Genomic DNA, 18,938 nt, shown 5'->3' with positions numbered 1-18,938 from the left:
GTCGGACTTGGGTGGTCTTTCTACAGAGGGTAGCAAAGAGCCTAATACCTGTGAACTTCTGGAAGGAGGCGAGAGGATTGTCACTGGTAGCCGGACCGGTGGTGAGTACGTACAACCATAATCATGCTGACCTTTTCATCCGTTTCAGATTAATCTAACCCTTCCCTTCATTTTTCTTTCATCCATGTGCCTGTCTAAGAGTATCGGAAATGTCCCTAATGTTTTACCGTGCCTCTCCCACCACCCCTGGCAGTGCAGTGTAGGTAAAGGGAAAGATCGTAGCAAGGTAGATTGTGAAGTCAAGACTCCCATGGTACGTGAGGTCCCGTCAAGAGTCTGATTACACTGGGATAGTACCTATCATTGAACCTGGTCACAGGTGCTTGCAGGCTTTGTATCTTCTGCCCAATGGAAAGGCGAGATGCCCCTCTCTCTGAGATTTCCACTATCCCTGCCTTGGTGATGCCCTCAGCCCGACCTTCAGTTTTAATACTCTTCAGGGACATCTTGGCTACAAGTCTGGATCGTGGGCTGGCTGCTCTGTGAGAAGTAGCGACCCCTTTACTCCCTTCACACTCAACCCCCTTAGAACCCCAACACTCCCTCTGGGCATTATGACCAGCAATGCTAGCAAAAGCTTCTGTCATCATTCTGGGCATCTGTCAATCATTTGGTGTGGCATGGTAGCCTAGTGATTAGTGTAATGTTTTACAGTGCCAGCGACCCAGGTTCATTTCCCACCACTGTCTGTGAGGAGTTGTATGCTGTCTCCGTGGCTACATAGGTTTCCTCCGGGTGCTCTGGTTTCCTCCCACATTCCAAAGGCATACATGTCAGTAGGTTAATTGGGCCACATGGGCTCATTGAGTCTTTTACTGTGCCATATCTCTAAATCTAAACATTTATCTCATCTCCCAACAACAAGTAATACAGTCCAGGGTGTTTCTTGCAATCACTTCATTAAAATAAATATATTCTTCTTCTGAAGACTATTTCCCCCACTGGGGCTTAGGCTGCTGACAGTAGTTCACTCGGGTCCCTTATCTTGGACCAGTCTTTCAAGTTGTCCTCAGGGTAGCCCAATTTCTTGGTGTGTCCTTTCTCTGCCAGTTCTTTGGTGTTTCTGTAGCTCTGGATTTTTACAGGATGGGATCGCTAGCCCCATGCCAAACCCACTCCTTTCACAGCCAGGCTCGGGACCGTTTGTGGTGAAGTTTTGCTACTTGAGCGCTGATCCTGTGTTCTTATGGTGGTAGTCCGTGTAAAGGAGATAACAGTAATGAGCTCCCTCATTGCTGTCGGAGGACAGTGCTGGAGCAAGGTTTAATCGAGGCACTTTGTGGATTTGACTGTGGTTCACATTATGATGTGTTTTTCAAGGCTTTGGATTCTGGGTGGCCTGCAGATAATGGGCACTGAGTAGAACTGAATATGGACTCTTTCAATTTTGAGTTTTATATTCTGTGTTTTTGCTCATTTTTTTGTTGCCATTTGTGCGATTTGTTTTTTTAATGCACGGGGAGGGGTGGTGCGCTCGCTAAAAATACTGGACCCAGGTGTGGAGGAGCAGCAGGGTCTCCTGGAAGAGACGGAACCAAGAGGTTACATGTTGGAATCAGAACCTTGGCAGAGCGATACCACGGACGCACCCCCGACACAATGAGCGCCACTAAGGCACTGAACAGCAGACTTCTTTAAATAATCATCGAATGTGGGGAAACAAGTGCCAGCCACAATTAACTTGACAAGATTAAACCGAAAACACAAGGGTTTATCAATGCCAGTTAAGACGCTGATTAGCAAACGTGGGTGCTCAAAAAAGCACCTGGAAAATCGAAGCTCCACGGCAGGCCGCAGGGCACGTGATGGTGGGGTGGGGGGGTGGCGGTTGATGTTTACCTTCAAACCGATTCCATTGCTTTCTTCGTTTTATGGTTGTCTGTGAGGAGATGAACCTCAGGGGTTGTATATTGCATTGTGGTGGCATCCGTCGGTCTTGAGAGACCATGGATCTGCGCCTGGAGTTTCCAGGGCTCAGGCCTGGGCAGGGTTGTATGGGAGACCGGCAGTTGCCCAAGCTGCAGGCCTTCCCCTCTCCACGCCACCGATGTTGTCCAAGGGAAGGGCATATTGCATACATACTTTGAAAATAAATGTGCTTTGAATCTTTAGAATCCTTCGAATATTGCCTCAGTTGCTCAGGCCTACGCAGAGTAAACTCTGTTGACCCTGTGTTGTCTATCACTGTGATGTGGTGTAATATAAGTCAGTGCTGGTTAAACCACTGGACTAATATCCAAAGGCTTGTTAGGATAGGGGGCAGCACATTGCTTTACAGTGCCAGCAATCAGCAATTGGGGTTCAATTCCTGCCGCGGCCTGTAAAGAGTTTTAACATCTTCAATTTTTTTCTTGTATAGCGTGTTGCACCAGACAGTCAGCCATTCTTGTCTGGCGCATGGAATCCTGATGAAGGGTCTCATCCTGAAACGTCGCCTGCTTGTTTCAACGGATGCTGCCCGACCTGCTGAGTTCATCCAGCTTGTTTGTATGTGTTGAAGAGTTGGAACATTCTCCCCACGAACATACACAGGGAGAACGGGAAAACTGGTGTTTCAGTTCCCTCCAACGGTTTAGGGTTAGCGAGTTGAGGGTACTGCTACGTCAGCACCAGAAGTGTGGTGACGTTGATGACCTTCGCTGATTTGAGCTGACACACACTGGTGCGTTTCACCGTAGGTTCCAATGTTTTGATGGACCTATGACAAATGATGGGGTGCCGCGGTAGCGTAGCGCCATTACGGCTCGGAGCAATGGAGATCGGAGCTCACATCTGACGCTGTCTGTAAGGAGTTTGTATATCCTCTCCATGAATCCATAGGTTTCCTCAGGCTGTTTGGGTTTCCTCCCAGAGTCCAAAGACATACAAGTTAGTAATCAGTCATCGTAAATTGGCCTGTGATTAGGCTAGTGTTAAATTGCCAGGCAGGAGGCTTTTCAGCCGGAAGGACCTATTCCTTCCTGTATCTGGAAACAAATAAAATTGAAAAACAAATAGGGCAAATTTTAATCTTTGGTTAATTATTGATATGGTGAAGTGAGTTGAAATCCCATCATGGCAATGGGGAGAATTTAGAACAACCCAGAATATAGCAAACAACAAAACAACAATAGCAAATCAAACCCCACTCCTCCCTCCCTCCCTCCCACACACATGGACATGACAAAACTCCAACCTCCAGTCCCCAGTGACGCCCACACCCTCTAAATATTTAGAGCACAAAACCGAGTTTGCAAGTTTAAGCTGCTGAAGCATTGCAATGGACAAACTCAAAGACTTTGCTCCTGGCTGGTCATTCGAATGTTCAGAAAGTTTAAAGTAAATGTCTTATTTTCTTCATGTGATTGCAAAATAACTAAAAATGTAGTGAAGTTTGCTGCAATAGTGTAAAGTTTAACCCAGCAGTTTCACAGCTTGTGGGCAATGCTGACAAAGCAGTACTTATTACTAATCACGAGGGAGTTGGGAGACGACGTGCATGATTCCCTAAAGGTTAACTTGCAGATTGAGGCTGTTGTAAGGAAGGCAAATCCGATGTTAGCAATCATCTCAAGAGAACTAGAATATGAAAGCAAGGATGTAATGCTGAGGCATTGGTCAGATTACACTTGGAATATTGTGAGCATCTTGGACCCTTATCTAAGAAAGATGTGCTGACATTGGAGAGAGTCTAGAGAAGGTCCACAGGAATGAAAGGTTAATATATTATGAGTGTTGATGGTTCTGGGCTTAAACTCACTGGAGTTTAGAAGGAGGAGGATGGATCTCATTGAAACCTTTTGTATCTAATATTAAAGGGGTGGGTAAAACGTGGAGAGGATGTTTCCTCCAGTGGGGGAGTCTAGGACCAGAGGGCACAATCTCAGAATAGAAGGATGTCCTTTTAGAACAGAGATGGGGAGGAACTTCTCCAGCTCGAGGGCGGTGAATCTGTGGAATTCATTGGCTGTGGAGGCCAAGTCATTGGGTATATTTAAAATGGAGGCTGATAGGTTCTTAATTATCAAGGCCTTCAATGGATATGAAGAGAAGGCAGGAGAATAGGGCTGAGAGGTGTAATAAATCAGCCATGATGGTGGAGTAGAAGAGATGGGCTACGTGGCCTAATTCTGCTTCTAGCTCATTTGGCTTTATGGTCTAATCCATGAATATCCTGTTTACTGGTGCTTATACAAGCACAATATCATCTTAGACCTGATGTGACGTTTGGTGTATCTGTAGGCCAGTTCAGAATTTTGCTCTGCCTTGGAGGTAGGAGTCTGCAGAAAACATGAAAATTGGTGATGTTGTAGATAGAAAGGATGTCCAAGACTAAAGCTCAATATAGTTTAGGTATAGAGCTGGACAGAGCACTGGCAAATGGAATTTAATCCTGACAAATGCATTTTAGGAAGTGAAATAGGGTTAACACGTATAGAGGAAATGGTGGACCACCAAGGATAGACAGAGGGACCTCAAGTTCATTGTGACCTGAAAATGGCAATACAGCCAGAGGAGATGGCAAGATGCTTTCCTTCATAGGAGGGGACATGGAATGTAAGAAATGGGATGACACCAGAGACTCTATCAGATTTCTACAGAGGTACTGTGAGGCCATTCTAGTTGGTGACATCACCGTCTGGTACGGATGGGCCACTGCGCAGTGCTGGGAAAAGCTGCGAGGGATTGTAAACTTAGACAACTCCATCGTGGGCACGAGCCTCCCCACCATCGATGATATCCTCATAAGATGGTGCCTCAAAAAGGTGGCTTCCGTCATTAAGGACCCCCATCACCCAGAGTATGCCCTCTTCTCATTACTACTATCAAGGAGGAGTTGCAGGAGTCTGAAAACATGCAGGCAATGTTGTAAGAACAGCTTCTTCCCCTCCACCATCAGATTTCTGAATGGTCAATGAACCCATGAACACCACTTCATTGTTTTTGATTTCTTTTTGTTCTACTTGTTTACTTCTTCATATTGAAAATCTCATCATAATTTATGCTATATTTTACATATTACAATGTACTGCTGCCACAAAACAGCAGGTTTCATGTCAAATGCCATATGATGATAAATCTGATAGTGATTCAGTGCAAGATGGAGCCAGTGACCAACGCCCTGCAGACAGTTCACAAAAGTACTTCTTTTTAAAAAAATAGACTTCTACTACTAACCTGTGTATGATTGCAGCCTGTAATTTACATTTTGTTAATGTGTTTTTATGCCGACTGAGTAACCTGGCACTTTTGTTGTCTTCGAGGGAATTTGGCGTGGTTGACAGCGAGGTTGGGAATGGAGTATACAGCCTAATGACAGAGCACAAACTCATGATTGGCTCCATTACTCACTGGTCCTGCCAGTTAAGGCACTGAGTAAGATTAAAATCGACCAGTACAGGAGTGGAAGGCAAGCGGGTGTTCGGTGCTCCCTGTCTGTGTTTGACTAGTCTCCCTCTCCCTCCTGCTCGCTGCTGCCACAGGAAGGCGCAGGGTCTGATTGGCACGGTTCGTGGATTGAAAGTCTCTGCAGGTCATGTTATCTGCTTCTGGTTACACCTTTTATTGCTATTTTGTGCAATTCTGACCGGGCATTTCAGTGCCAACTTTGCAGATGACGCAGCACTAAACTGAACTGAACGTTCCTGGACTGCTTCAAGGACTTTGTGGTTAGATGTTTGATATTCTGTGTGTTACTCATTTTTTGCCGTTGACACAATTTGTTCTTTTTTTTTGCACATTGGGTGTTTGATGTTTTATTTCAACGGGTTCCATGGTGTTTTCTTTACTTCATAGCTGCCTGTGGGAAGATGAATCTCAGGTTAATATACTGCATACTTACTTTGATAAGAAACGTACTTTGAATCTTTGATTATTTTGCAACTTTATAAAAGGCTGGTTAAGCTGCACTCAGAGTATTGTGCTGGGGTCATTGTGACAGTGCGGTGATGAGGTCATACATTGATTGGTCACATGGGTGTAAGCACGTCTTCATTGGGCTGGAAGGGCCCTGTTACTGTGCTGTACCGCTAAGTAAAATCTAAATATATCATGGTATGTGTCAGGCAGTATGTACAATGATGATATCGCTCCAACTAACACATGGTGTATCATTCCAGAAAATGCTGGAGGAACTCAGCAGATCTAGCAGCATCTGTGAAAATCAATAAACAGTCAATGTTTTGGGCTGACACGGTTCGTCAGGACTGGAAAGGAAGGGGAGAGGTCAGACGAAGAAGGAGGGGGAGGAGAGAAAGAAGTAAAAGGTGGTAGGTGATAGGTGAAACCGGAAGAGGGGCAAGGGCTGAAGTAAAGAGCTGGGAAGTTGATTGGTGAAAGAAGTAAAAGGGCTAGCGAAGGGGAAATCTGATAGGAGAGGACAGGAGACCTTGGGGGGAAAAAGGGAAGGGTAGGAACCCAAGAGGGAAGTGATGGGTGGGTAAGAAGGGAAGGTGTGAGAGGGAAATGAGAATGGGGAATGATGAAGGGGGAGTGGGGAAAAACAGTTGCCAGAAGTTGGAGAAGACCATGTTCATGCCATCAGGTTAAGGGGCTACCCATATGGAAGATAGTCTTACAGGTTTCAGATTGCTTGGATTAAAAGGACTGGGTTAAAGAATTAGATGAGGCTGGATGGCTCGGGTTCCATCACATACTATCCAGATCTGCCATCTGCACTTCCCTGCCTTCGGGCTTTCACAGGAGATATGTGACTGGTTGTGCTATGAGAGAGAGGGAGAGAGAGAGAGAGCGTGCGCTCTGGGTGCAGGTTCACCTAGGAATGTTAGTTGTTGGTAGTTAGACAGTGTTTGAATTATGGTGAGAGTGAGAGATGTTGAGAAAGATTGAAATAGATCTGTAAGATGTTGGTGAGATCTAATTTGGAGTATTGTGTGCAGTTCTGGTCACCTTCCTGCAGGAAAGGTATCGGTAAGATTGAAAGGAGTATAGAGAAACATACAAGGATATTGCTGGGACTTGAGGACCTGAGTCATACGGAAAGTTAGAAAACAACTTTATTCCCTGGAGCAGAGAAGAATGAGAGCAGGTTTAGTGGAGGTATATAAAATTATCAGTGGTGGATAGGATAAATGCAAGCAAGCTTTTTCTGCTGAAGTTGGGTGAGACTAGAACTAGAGGTCATAGATTTAGGGTGAAAGATGAAATGTTTAAGGGGAACATGAGAGGGAATGTCTTCACTCAAGGGGGTGGTGAGAGTGTGGAACAAGTTGCCTGTGGAGTGGTGGTTGAGGGTTTGATTTCAACATTTATGAGTGGTCTGGATGGGAGGGGTATAAAGGGCTATGATCCAGATGCATGTCATTTGGATGAGGCTGCATGGACTAGATGGGCTGAAGGGCCCATTTCTGTGCTGTGGTGCTCTATGACTGTAATTACCTAAAAAATAATTTTAAAGAAGTAGAGATTCTGCTAAGGTATTTACAAATGAAATCTAAATACATAACATGGACATTGGAATGTTATGGAGAGGCTGTATAAGGCATTGGTGAGGCTGAATTTGGAGTATTGCATGCAGTTTTGGTTATCAGATTACAGGAAGGATATTAATAAGGTTGAAAGATTGCAGAGAAGGTTTACAAGGATGTTGCCGGGTCTTGAGAAAATGAGTTACAGAGAAAGGTTGAATAGGTTAGGACTTTATTCCTTGGAGTGTAGAAGAATGATGGGAGACTTGATAGAGATATATAAAATTATGATGGGTATAGATAGAGTGAATGCAAGCAGGCTTTTTCCACTGAGGCTAAGGGAGAAAAAAACCAGAGGACATGGGTTAAGGGTGAAGGGGGAAAAGTTTAAAGGGAACATGGGGGGGGGGGCTTCTTCACACAGAGAGTGGTGGGAGTGTGGAATGAGCTGCCAGATGAAGTAGTGAATGCGTGCTCACTCTTAACATTTAAGAAAACCTTGGACAGTTACATGGATGAGAGGTGAATGGAGGGATATGGTCCAGGTGCAGGTTAGTGGGACTAGGCAGAAAAATGGTTCAGCACAGCCAAGAAGGGCCAAAAGGCCTGTTACTGTGCTGTAATGTTCTATGGTTCTAACATAGAAAGGACAGGCTCTTCGGCCCACAACGTAATGCCGACTATTTAAGGTCAATTCCTCCTACATAGCCTCCATTTTTCTTTCACCCACATGCCTATCTAAGCGTCTCTTAAATATCACTGATGTATCTGCCTCTGCCACTCCCAGCAGAGCTTTCCATACACCCACCACTCTCTGTGCAAAGATCATACCTCTTAACATTCCCCCATACTTTCCTCCAATCGTCTTAAAATTATGCTCCCTTGTATTAACCATTTCCGCCCTGGGAAAAAGTCTCTGGCTGTCCACTCTATCAGTGCCTCTTAACATCTTGTACACCTCTACCAAGTCACCTTTCATCTTCCTTTGTCCCAAAGAGAAAAGCCCCAGCTCACTCAACCTTGTCCTCACAGGACACGCTCTCTAATCCAAGCAGCATCCAGGTAAGTCTTCTCTGCACCCTCTCTAACGCTTCCATATCCTTTCTATAATGAGCTGACCAGAACTGAATACACTACTCCAAGCATGGTCTAAGTAGAGCTTTATAAAGATGCAACGTTCCCTTATGGCTCTTGAACGCCGAAGGCCAACACACCACGAGCCTTCTTCAGGACCCTGTCAACTTGCATGGCAACTTTGAGGGCTCTGTGGACTCGCATCCCAAGGTTCCTCTGCTCTTCCATACTGCTATGAATCCTGCCACTAACCTTGTATTCTGACCTTCAGGTTTGACCTTTCAAAGTGAGTCACTTCACACTTTTACAAATTGCGTTCCATATGCCACTTCTCAGGGCAGCTCTGCATCCTGTCAATGTCCCATTGGAATCCACAACAACCTTCTCCAGGCCCCTTGCTTAATGGTATTGGTCTATGGCATAAAAAAGCTTGGGAACCCCTGCTCTGCCCTATCCGCAGCACCACCGACCTTAGTGCCTTCTGCAAGCTTACCAACTCACCCTTCCACTTCCTCACCTAAGTCACATTCTAATGAAAATAATTTTAAAATTTGTTCTTGTGTTTTTATTCAGCTCAGCGTTTTCGCATCAACATTTCCAGACAAAGGAGACACTGCTGATGTGTCAAGGCCACAAGAAAACATTTTATTAGAACTGGCGTGAATACAATACGGAAAGAAAAACAAATGTCTACAGTAGTAAATCAAAATAATTCTTAGCATCCTCCAAGCAGGCTGATCTGTGCGTGTGGGAGGGGAGCCACAGATCCGACAATCTCACACACAGCCTGTTTCTCCCTCTCTCTCACTCTAGCTCTGACTCGACACACTTGTCTCTGTCTCCTTAGCACGAGCATCAGCCGTGGCCCTGCCTAAGACAAAACTGTCCCACTTGCAAAAAGAAAATTCCCTGTTTTATACCCTTCAAAGCCCCTTACACTGGCACTTTTCCATCCCTTAGTGCTGCCAGTTGCACACCCCCCCCCCCCATCTCTTACAACCTTCAGCCCAGACAAACATGTTTTCACCACCTAACACTAATATGGCTGCAGACTTGTACTTCCTTGACTTTCTCAAAACATTGCTCTAGACTGTCTCTTGTGTAGCTTTTCAAAACAATCCCACTCCAGGCTAACACTGTTTTGTCTTACAGGCTTCTGTTTCATTTTAACATACACCAAGGAGGAATCACATTTAACTCTTTCCTTACAATCATTTATAAAAATCACAAAAAGCAGGGGTCTCAGAACAGATCCCTGTGGAACATTACTAATCACTGACCTCCAGATAGAATATGCTCCAAGAACCGGAATCAGAATCGGGTTTATTATCACCGGCATGTGACGTGAAATTTGTTAACTTACCAGCAGCAGTTCAATGCAATACATAATGTAGCAGAGAGAGAAAGATAATAATAAATAAAATAAAACATAATACATAAACAAGTGCATTAATTACATATATTGAATAGATGTTTAAAATTTGCAAAAACGGATATATTGTATATTTTAAAAAAGTGAGGTAGTGCCCAAGGGTTGAATGTCCATTCAGGAACCGGATGGCAGAGGGGAAGAAGCTGTTCCAGAACCGCTGAGTGTGTGCCTTCAGGCTTCTGTACCTCCTACCTGATGGTAACAGTGAGAAAAGGGCATGCCCTGAGTGCTGGAGGTCCTTAATAATGGACGCCGCCTTTCTGAGACACCACTCCCTGAAGATGTCCTGGGTACTTTGTAGGCTGGTACCCAAGCTGCAGTAGCCCTCCCCCATTCCAGACAGTGATGCAGCCTGTCAGAATGCTCTCCCTGATACACCTATAGAAGTTTTTGAGTGTATTTGTTGACATGCCAAATCTCTTCAAACTCCTAAAGAAGTGTAGCCGCTGTCTTGCCTTCTTTATGACTACATCGATATGTTGGGACCAGGTTAGATCCTCAGAGATCTTGACACTGAGGAACTTGAAGCAGCTTACTCTCTCCACTTCTGATCCCTCTATGAGGATTGGTATGTGCTCTTTCGTCTTACCCTTCCTGAAGTCCACAATCAGCTCTTTCATCTTACTGACGTCGAGTGCCAGGTTGTTGCTGCGGCACCGTTCCACCAGTTGGCATATTTCACTCTTGTATGCCCTCTCGTCACCACTACCCTTTGCCTTCTGTAGTAAGACAATTCAAAATCCACACAACCAATTTTCCCTGGATCCCATGCCTCCTGACTTTCTGAAATAGCCTATCATGAGGAACCTTAAATGCTTTACTAAAATCCAGACACACCACATCCACCACTCTACCTTCACCCATTTGTTTTGTCACTTCCTCAAGAAACACAATCAGGTTTGTGAGGCATGACCTGTTCCTTCACAAATACATGCTGACTACCCCTAATGAGACTATGTTTCTCAAAATGTTCATAGATTTTGTCTCAAACAAGAGGAAATCTGCAGATGCTGGAAATCCAAGCAACACACACAAAACGCTGGAGGAACTCAGCAGGCCAGGCAGCATCTATGGAAAAGTGCAAACAGTTGAGGTTTTGGGCCAAAGCAGTCTTGCTGAAGGGTCTTGGCCCAAAACCTCAACTGTTTGCACTTTTCCATAGATGCTGCCTGGCCTGCTGAGTTCCTCCAGCGTTTTGTGTGTGTTGCATAGATCTTGTCTCTAACAATCCTCTAAGAATGCCCATCAGATCTGGTGGTCCATCTGTTCCCACTGCTGTCCATAAGTAGCTTATATATTCTGCCCATTACTGTGTAGGTTTCCTCCTGATGCTCTGGAGGAAAGATGTACTGGTTGGCAGGTTAATTGGTCATTGTAAATTGTCCTGTGATTAGGCTAGTGTTAAATAAGAGGTTGCCGGGAGCCACGGTTCGAAGGGCTGGAAGAGCCTGTTCCTCACTGTTTCTCAGTAAATGAATAAAGTATTCCTTGAACAACAGTTGCTGTCCTCCAATCCCTTGTTGTCTGTGGCTAGAGGAGACCCAAAGATCCTTGTCAAAGAAGTAGGAGAAGTTAGAGCATGAGATAAAGAAATGCAGAAACAGTTTTCACAGTAAAAGTAACTGAACTAACTGAGTGAAGGCAAGACTAGCAATAGAGCTGATGGACATGATGATTCTTCTGATCTCATGGTGGAAGCAGATGAGACGTCCCGAAGAATTGAACAGGTAATTTGCATCAGTTTTTGTTCCAGATGATGCAAATAACATAGGAATATAAATGGGGAATTGGAAAAGAGAGATGGATTCAGGGAAATCTTTCAAGAAGGAGCTAGATAGATATCTGATGGATAGGGGAATCAAGGGATATGGGGACAAGGCAGGGACTGGGTATTGATAGTGAATGATCAGCCATGATCTCAGAATGGCAGTGCAGACTTGAGGGGCCGAATGGTCTACTTCTGCACCTATTGTCTATTGTTTATTATCAGCAAGGCAGCAGTGTTGAGCAAGTTGTTGGAACTGTGGGCTGACAAGTCATAATGTCCTGATAGACTTCAGTCCAGAGTCTTAAAAGGAGTGGATACTGAGATAATGACTGCTAAATTTTCTAAAACTCCCCAGGAAATGGGAGCAGCAATGGCCCACTATGTTTGTGCTGACCATGAAGCCGCTTTAACTAATCTCATCTGTCTGCTTTGGTGACAGGGTGGGGATATGTCGCTATTGAAGGAGGTCTAAGGTGCTCCTTCCCTCTGTTAGCTTATAGGTCACCTGGGGCAAAAGGTAGCAGCTGCTTAGGCCCCAACCCCTGCTGGACCAGGGTCATGTGAAGCCATGGGAGCAGGTGGCGGATGGTCGTATGAGCAGCCGGTGCAGATCACAAGTCCTGGTGACGTAAACACTGATGCCAAGCAGGCAAGCTTTGAAGAGTACTGATAATGGCTAGGTCACCCGTTTTGTAAAGACACTGCCCAGAAGGCGGCAATGGCAAACCACTTTGGGAGAAAAATTTGCCAAGAACATTCATAGTCATGTAAAGATGATGATTGCCCACATCATACTACACAGCACATAACAAACATATGTCAGCACATGGTCCATATCCCTACATTCACTGTCTATTCACAGCTGTGTCTAAGTACCTCTCCAGCAGCGCAGTGGTTTGCATAATGCTCTAATCCAGACGTTGATAGGTTCTTAATTTGTAAAGGCCACAAAGGTTATAGGGAGAAGGTAGGAGAAGGAGGTTGAGAGCGACAATAAATCAACCATAAATCTGATGGAACAGAATCGATGGGCCAAATGGCCTAATTATGCTCCAATGTCTTATGGTCTTCAAATGTCAGAGCAGACTTGATGGGATGATTGGCCTAATTCTGCTTTGCCTTATGGTCAAATGGCACAATTGCAGAGTGAGGTGTTTAACTGCAGGCTCATATTTACTGTTCACACAGCATCATGAACGAGAGTACATTGCTATTTGTGAGAACTCGCTGCTGAAGGATTTGATGGCACATTTCTAGTACCGTGAAAGTGACGGCAGTTCTGCACTGTGGAACTTCCGGAAAGATCTCTAAAAATGACTCCCTTTCACCAAGTTGTGTCTTTCCTCCTTTGCAGAAAAGCCCCCCTGTTTTCCGAGTGAATTGACTGAACTGTATTCTTCTTTGTTGACAGTTTTTGACACAGTTGATGGTGTTCTGCATAAGCATTGTCAGCACTGTATTCTGCGGACACTTGGGGAAAATCGAATTGGATGCTGTTTCACTTGCTACAACGGTGAGTTCATCAAAAGTGTGTGTCAGGTTTAGTTTATAGTTAATATAGTGCTTGTACAATCAAGGCAATGGGTTGCAAAGTTCATACAGTACTGTAGGTGTCATACGTAAATGCACGCAGTATATGGAATAAGGTAGGTGATCTTGTGGCACAATTAGAGATTGGCAGGTATGACGTTGGAGTCAGCACTGAGTCGTGACTGAAAGAAGATCATAGATGGGAGCTTATCACCCAAGGGTACACATTGTATCAAAAGGGGAAGGGAGGTAGGCAGCGAGGGTAGGGTGGCTCTTTTGTGAAATCAAACCCTCAGAAAGCGGTGACAAAGGATTGGAAGATGTTGAATCTGTGTTGGTAGAGTTAAGAAACTAAGGTTCGTCTGTCATCATCGATGAAGACCTCAACACCATCAGTACTTTTTACAAGGTCGAGTTGCTTGCTCGATGCTCCATCGATGGAGGGCAGGCAAGGGAGCTGGCCGGATTCGAACTCTGGTGCGATGGTGTTGAGACTAGCGCTTGATTTAGATTTAAGTGAGGGAGAGTTGTGCAGCGTCAGCCTCAATCTGTCTTCCCAATTCTCATCTGGACCCAGTGGCAAGACAAGAGTGGAGATGGTTAAGAAACTACAAGGGTAAAAAGACCCTGATGGGAGTTTTATACAGGCCTCTAAACAGTAGACAAGATTTGGGATATAAATTACAATGGGAGATAGAAAAGGCATGTATTAATGGGAATGTTACAATAGTCATGGGGGATTTCAATATGCAAGTAGATTAGGGAAAAATTAGATTGGAGCAGGATTCCAAGAGAGGGGATTTATAGAATGCCTACAAGATGGCTGTTTGGAGCAGCTTGTGGTTCAGCCCAGTAGGGAAAAGGCAATTCTGGATTGGGTGTAATGAATCAGATTTACTTAAGGAACTTTAGGTAAAGGAACCATTAGGAGGCGGTGATGATAATATGATAAAATTTACTCTGCAGTTTGACAGGGAGAAGATAAAGACATCAGTATCAGCATTACAGTGGAGTAAAGGAAATCGTGAGGCATCAGAAAAGAAATGGCCAAAGTTGATTGGAAGGGGACACTAGCAGGGATGACAGCAGATCAGTAATGGCTGGAGTTTCTGAGTGCAATTCTAAAGGCACAGGATGTATACATCCTAAAGATGGAGAAGTATTCCAAGGGAAGGATGGGGTAAACGTGACTGACAAGTGAAGTCATAGAAGGCATAAAAGTTAAAGAGAGAGTATATAATATTGCAATAATTAGTGGAAGTTAGAGGATTGGGAAGATTTTAAAAACCAACAGAAGGCAACTGTAAAAAACCATAAGGGGAGAAAAGATTAAATATGAAGTTAAGATGGTAGGAAGGTAGGAATAAGGTAGATGAACTTGTAGCACAGTTGTGGATTGGCAAGTAAGATGTTGTAGACACCACTGACTTGTGACTGAAAAAGGACTATAGCTGGGAGCTTTAGGTCCAATTGTATCAAAAGGACAGGCAGGAAGGAAGGAGAGGCAATGTTGCTCTGTTGGTAAAAAATGAAATCATAGGATTGGAAGGTGTTGAATCATTGTGGACAGAGCTAAGGAATTGAAAGGGTAAAAAGACCCTGATCGGCATTGCATACAGACCCCAAACCAGTAGTAAGGATGTGGCCTACAAATTGCAATGGGATATAGAAAATGCATGCCAAAAGGGCAATGTTAGAAAGGTCATGGGGGACTTCAATATGCAGGTAGATTGGGAAAATCAGGTTGGTACTGGATTCCAGGAGGGTAATTTCTAGAGTGCCTACGAGATATCATTGTAGAGCAGCTTGTGGTTGAGTCCAGTGGAGGATCAGCTATTCCGGATTGGGTGCTGTGCAATGAACCAGAATTTATTAGAAAGTTTAACGTAAAAGAACCCTTAGGGGAAAGGTGATCATAATGTGATCAAATTCACCGTGAAATTTGAGAAATAGCGGAAGTCAGATGTATCAGTATTCCAGTGGAATAAAGAAAATTACAGAGGCATGAGAGAGGAGTTGGCCAGAACTGATTGGAAAAGAACACTGGCAGGGATGACGGCAGAGCAGCAATGGCTGGAATTTCTGGAAGCAATTCGGAAGGCACAGGATATTTACGTCCCAAAGAGGAAGAAATATTCTAAAGGAAAGATGGCACAACTGTGACTGACAAGGGAAGTCAAAGCCAGCACATAAAAGCCAAAGAGAGGGCATATAATAGAGAAAAAATTAGTGGGAAGTTAGAGGATTAGGAAGCTTTTAAAATCCAACAGAAGACAACTAAAAAAGTAATTTAGAAGGTAAAGATGAAATATGAAAGAAACCTAGCCAAAAATATTAAAGAGGATACCAACATTTTCTTCAGATTCATGAAGTGTAAAAGAGCAGTGAAAGTGGATATCAGACCCCTGGAAAACAATGCTAGAGAGGTAGTAATGGGGGACAGTGAAATGGCGGATGAAATGAATAACTGTATAAGTATTTTGCATTAATCTTCACTGTGGAAGGCAATAGCAGTATGATGGAAGTTCCAGGTGTCAGGGGTCATGAAGTGTGTGAAGTTACCATAAGTAGAGAGAGTGCTTGAGAAACTGAAAAGTGTCAAGGTAGATAAGTCACCTGGACGAGATAGTGTAAGCCCCAGGGTTCTGAAAGAGGTGCTGAAGAGGTCATGGAGGCAATAAAAATTATCTTTCAAGAATCAAAGGGTTCTGGAATAGTTCGAGAAGACTGGAAAATTCTAAATGTCACTCCACTCTACAAGAAGCGAGAGAGGCAGAAGAAAGGAAACTGTAGGCCAGTTAGTCCGACCTCAGTAGTTGGGAAGATGTTGGAGTCTATTATTAAGGATGAGATCTCAGGGTACTTAGAGACACATTTTAAAATGGGCTGTAGTCAGCATGGTTTGCTTTAGGGAAAATCCTGCCAGACAAATCTGTTGGAATTATTTGAAGAAATATCAAGTAGGATAGACAAAGGAGAATCAGTTGATGTTGTGTGCTTGGACTTTCAGAAGGCCTTTGACAAGGTCCCACACATGAGGCTGCTTAACAGGCTACGAGCCCATGGTAATACAGGAAAGATGCTAGCATGGCTGATTGGCAGGATGCAAAGAGTAGAAATAAAGCGAGCTTTTTCTGGTTGGCTGCCAGAGAATACTGGTGTTCCACAGGGGTTTATGTTGGGGCCGATTGTTTTTACATTATATGTCAATGATTTGGATGATGGAATTGATGTTTCTCTTGTAAGTTTTGCTGATGATATGAAGATAGGTGGAGGAACAGGTAGTTTTGAGGAAATAGAGAGTCTATAGAAGGACTTGGATTAGGAGAATTGCAAAGAAAAGCGGATAGAACACAGTGTTGGGAAGAGGTATGGTCACACTTTGGTAGAAGAAATGAAAGGGTTGACTAAGTGGAGAGAAAATACAAAAAAAAATTGAGATGCAAAAGGACTTGGGCATCTTTGTGCAGATTTCCCTATAGGTTATTTTGCAGTCAGTGGTAAGGAGGGCAAATTCAATGTTAGCTTTCATTTCAAGAGGACTAGAATATAAAAGCAAGGATCTAATGTTGAGAATTTATAAAGCACTGGTGAGGCCCCACTTTGAGTATCATGAGCAGGCTTGGGTCCCCTGTGTTAGGAGGGACATGCTGAAACTGGAGAGGGTTCAAAGGAGGTTCACAAAAATGATTCCAGCATTGAATGGCTTGTCATGTAAGAGAGTTTGATGGCTCTGGGCCTGTATTTACTAGAATTCAGAAAAACGAGGGATGGCCTCATTAAAACCTACCGAATGGTGATAGGCCTTGATAGAGTGGATGTGGAGAGAATGTTTTCTATGGTGGAAGAGTCTAAGACTGGAGGACATAGCCTGAGAATAGAGGGCTGTCCTTCTAGAACATAGATGAGGAGGAATTTCTTTAACCAGAGAGTGGTGAATCTGTGGAATTCTTTGCCATAGGCAGCTGTGGAGGCCAAGTCTTTATGTATATTTAAGGCAGGAGTTGATAGATTTTTGATTGGTCAGCATATGAAGGGATATGGAGAGAAGGCAAGAGATTGGGGCTGAGGGGGAAATTGGATCAACCGTGTTGAAAGGGCAGAGCAGACTTGATGAGCCAGAATGCCTATTTCTGCTTTTATACATTATGGCCTTATGGTAAGCTGGCCGATAATATAAAAGAGATATCAGAAGTTTATTTTCAGATATACAGGTATAAAGAGTTAAAGAGAGGCATGAGTGAATATTGGGCCACTGGAAATTGATGCTGGAGATAGTTATTGGGGACAAAGTAATGGTGGATCAACTTAATAAGTATTTTGCATCAGTCTTCATTGTGGAAGATACTAACAGTATGTCAGAAATCCAAGTGGGTCAGGCGGCAGAAGTGAATGTAATTGCTATTACTGTGAGAAGGTGTTTGGGAAGCTGAAAGGTCTGAAGGTTGATAAATCAGCTCGTCCAGATGTGCTACACCCCAGGGTTCTGAAAGGAAGCTGAAGAGATCGTGGAGGCATTAGCAATGGTCTTTCAAGAATCATTAGATTCTGGAATGGTTCCAGAGGACTGGAAAATTGTAAATGTCACTCCACTCTTTAAGAAGGGATGAGGTAGGAAATAAGGAAATTATGAACCAGTTGGCCTGACTTCAGTGGTTGGGAAGGTATTGGAGTCTGTTATTGAGGATGAGGTTTCGGGATACTTGAAGGTGCATGATAAATTAGGCCAAAGACACCATAGTTTCCTTAAGGGAAATATTGCCTGTCATACCTGTTGGAATTCTTTGAGGAAATAACAGGCAAGATAGACAAAGGAGAGTCAGTGGATGTGGTTTACTTGGATTTTCAGATGGTCTTTGACAAGATGCTGCACGTGGTGCTGCTTAGCAAGATAAGAAGAGCCCATAGTATGACAGGAAAGATGCTAGCACGTATAGAAGATCGGCTGACTGGCAGGAGGCAAAGAGTGGAAATAAATTAGGCCTATTCTGACTGGCTTTCAGTGTTCCACAGGGGTTGATGTTGCGACCACTTCTTTGCACATTATATGTCACTGATTTGGATAATGGAATTGATTACCTTGTGGCCAAGTTTGCAGATAATACAAAGATGGGTGGAAGGGCAGGTAGTGCTGAGGAAGCAGGGGGTCTGCAGAAGGGCTTGGTCAGATTGGGAGAATGGGAAAAGAAGTGGCAGATGGAAGATAGTGTAGGGAAAGGTATGGCCATGCACTTTGGTAGAAGGAATAAAGGCATCGATTGTTTTCTAAGTATGAGGAAAATCCAGAAATCAGAGCTGCAAAGTGACTTGGGATCCTTGTTCAGGGTTCCCTAATGGTTAACTTGCAAGCTGAGTCAGCAGTAAATGAATGCAATGTTAACATTCATTTTGAGAGGATTAGAACATATGAGTAAGGCTGTGATGCTGAGGCTTTATAAGGCATAGGTCAGATTACACTTGGAGTATTGTGAGCTGGTTTGGGTCCCCTCATCTCAGAAGAGATGTGCTGGCATTGGAGAGGAACCAGAGGAGGTTCATGAAAATGATTCTGGGAATGAAAAGGTTAATGTATGAGGAGATTTGATAGCTCTGGGCCTGTACTTGCTGGAGTTTAGAAGAATGTGGGGGGTGGGGGTTCTCAATGTAACCTATTGAAAATTGAAAGACA

At 43.9% G+C, this 18,938-nt stretch overlaps 1 protein-coding gene across 3 annotated transcripts in view; it reads left to right on the top strand.

The window, feature by feature from the left end:
• The window catches only part of LOC132396102 (multidrug and toxin extrusion protein 1-like), a 61,808-nt gene that overhangs the window by 3,204 nt on the left and 39,666 nt on the right, over positions 1–18,938 (top strand). For 2 of the 3 annotated variants that reach the window (XM_059973542.1, XM_059973541.1), the window contains exons 2-3: positions 1–101; positions 13,152–13,253. The exon at positions 1–101 is cut by the window's left edge and continues 813 nt beyond it. In XM_059973542.1, coding sequence (XP_059829525.1) covers positions 1–101; positions 13,152–13,253 — 203 coding nt within the window. Of the gene's footprint in view, positions 106–13,151; positions 13,254–18,938 lie in introns of all 3 variants that reach the window. The other variant, XM_059973543.1, reaches the window with a different exon arrangement.

The sequence above is a fragment of the Hypanus sabinus genome, chromosome 6, assembly GCF_030144855.1.
Source record: "Hypanus sabinus isolate sHypSab1 chromosome 6, sHypSab1.hap1, whole genome shotgun sequence".
In the NCBI taxonomy this organism is placed as follows: Eukaryota; Metazoa; Chordata; class Chondrichthyes; order Myliobatiformes; family Dasyatidae; genus Hypanus; species Hypanus sabinus.
Note: the sequence above shows the minus strand (reverse complement) of the source record. Positions and strands in the feature narration are given on the sequence as shown.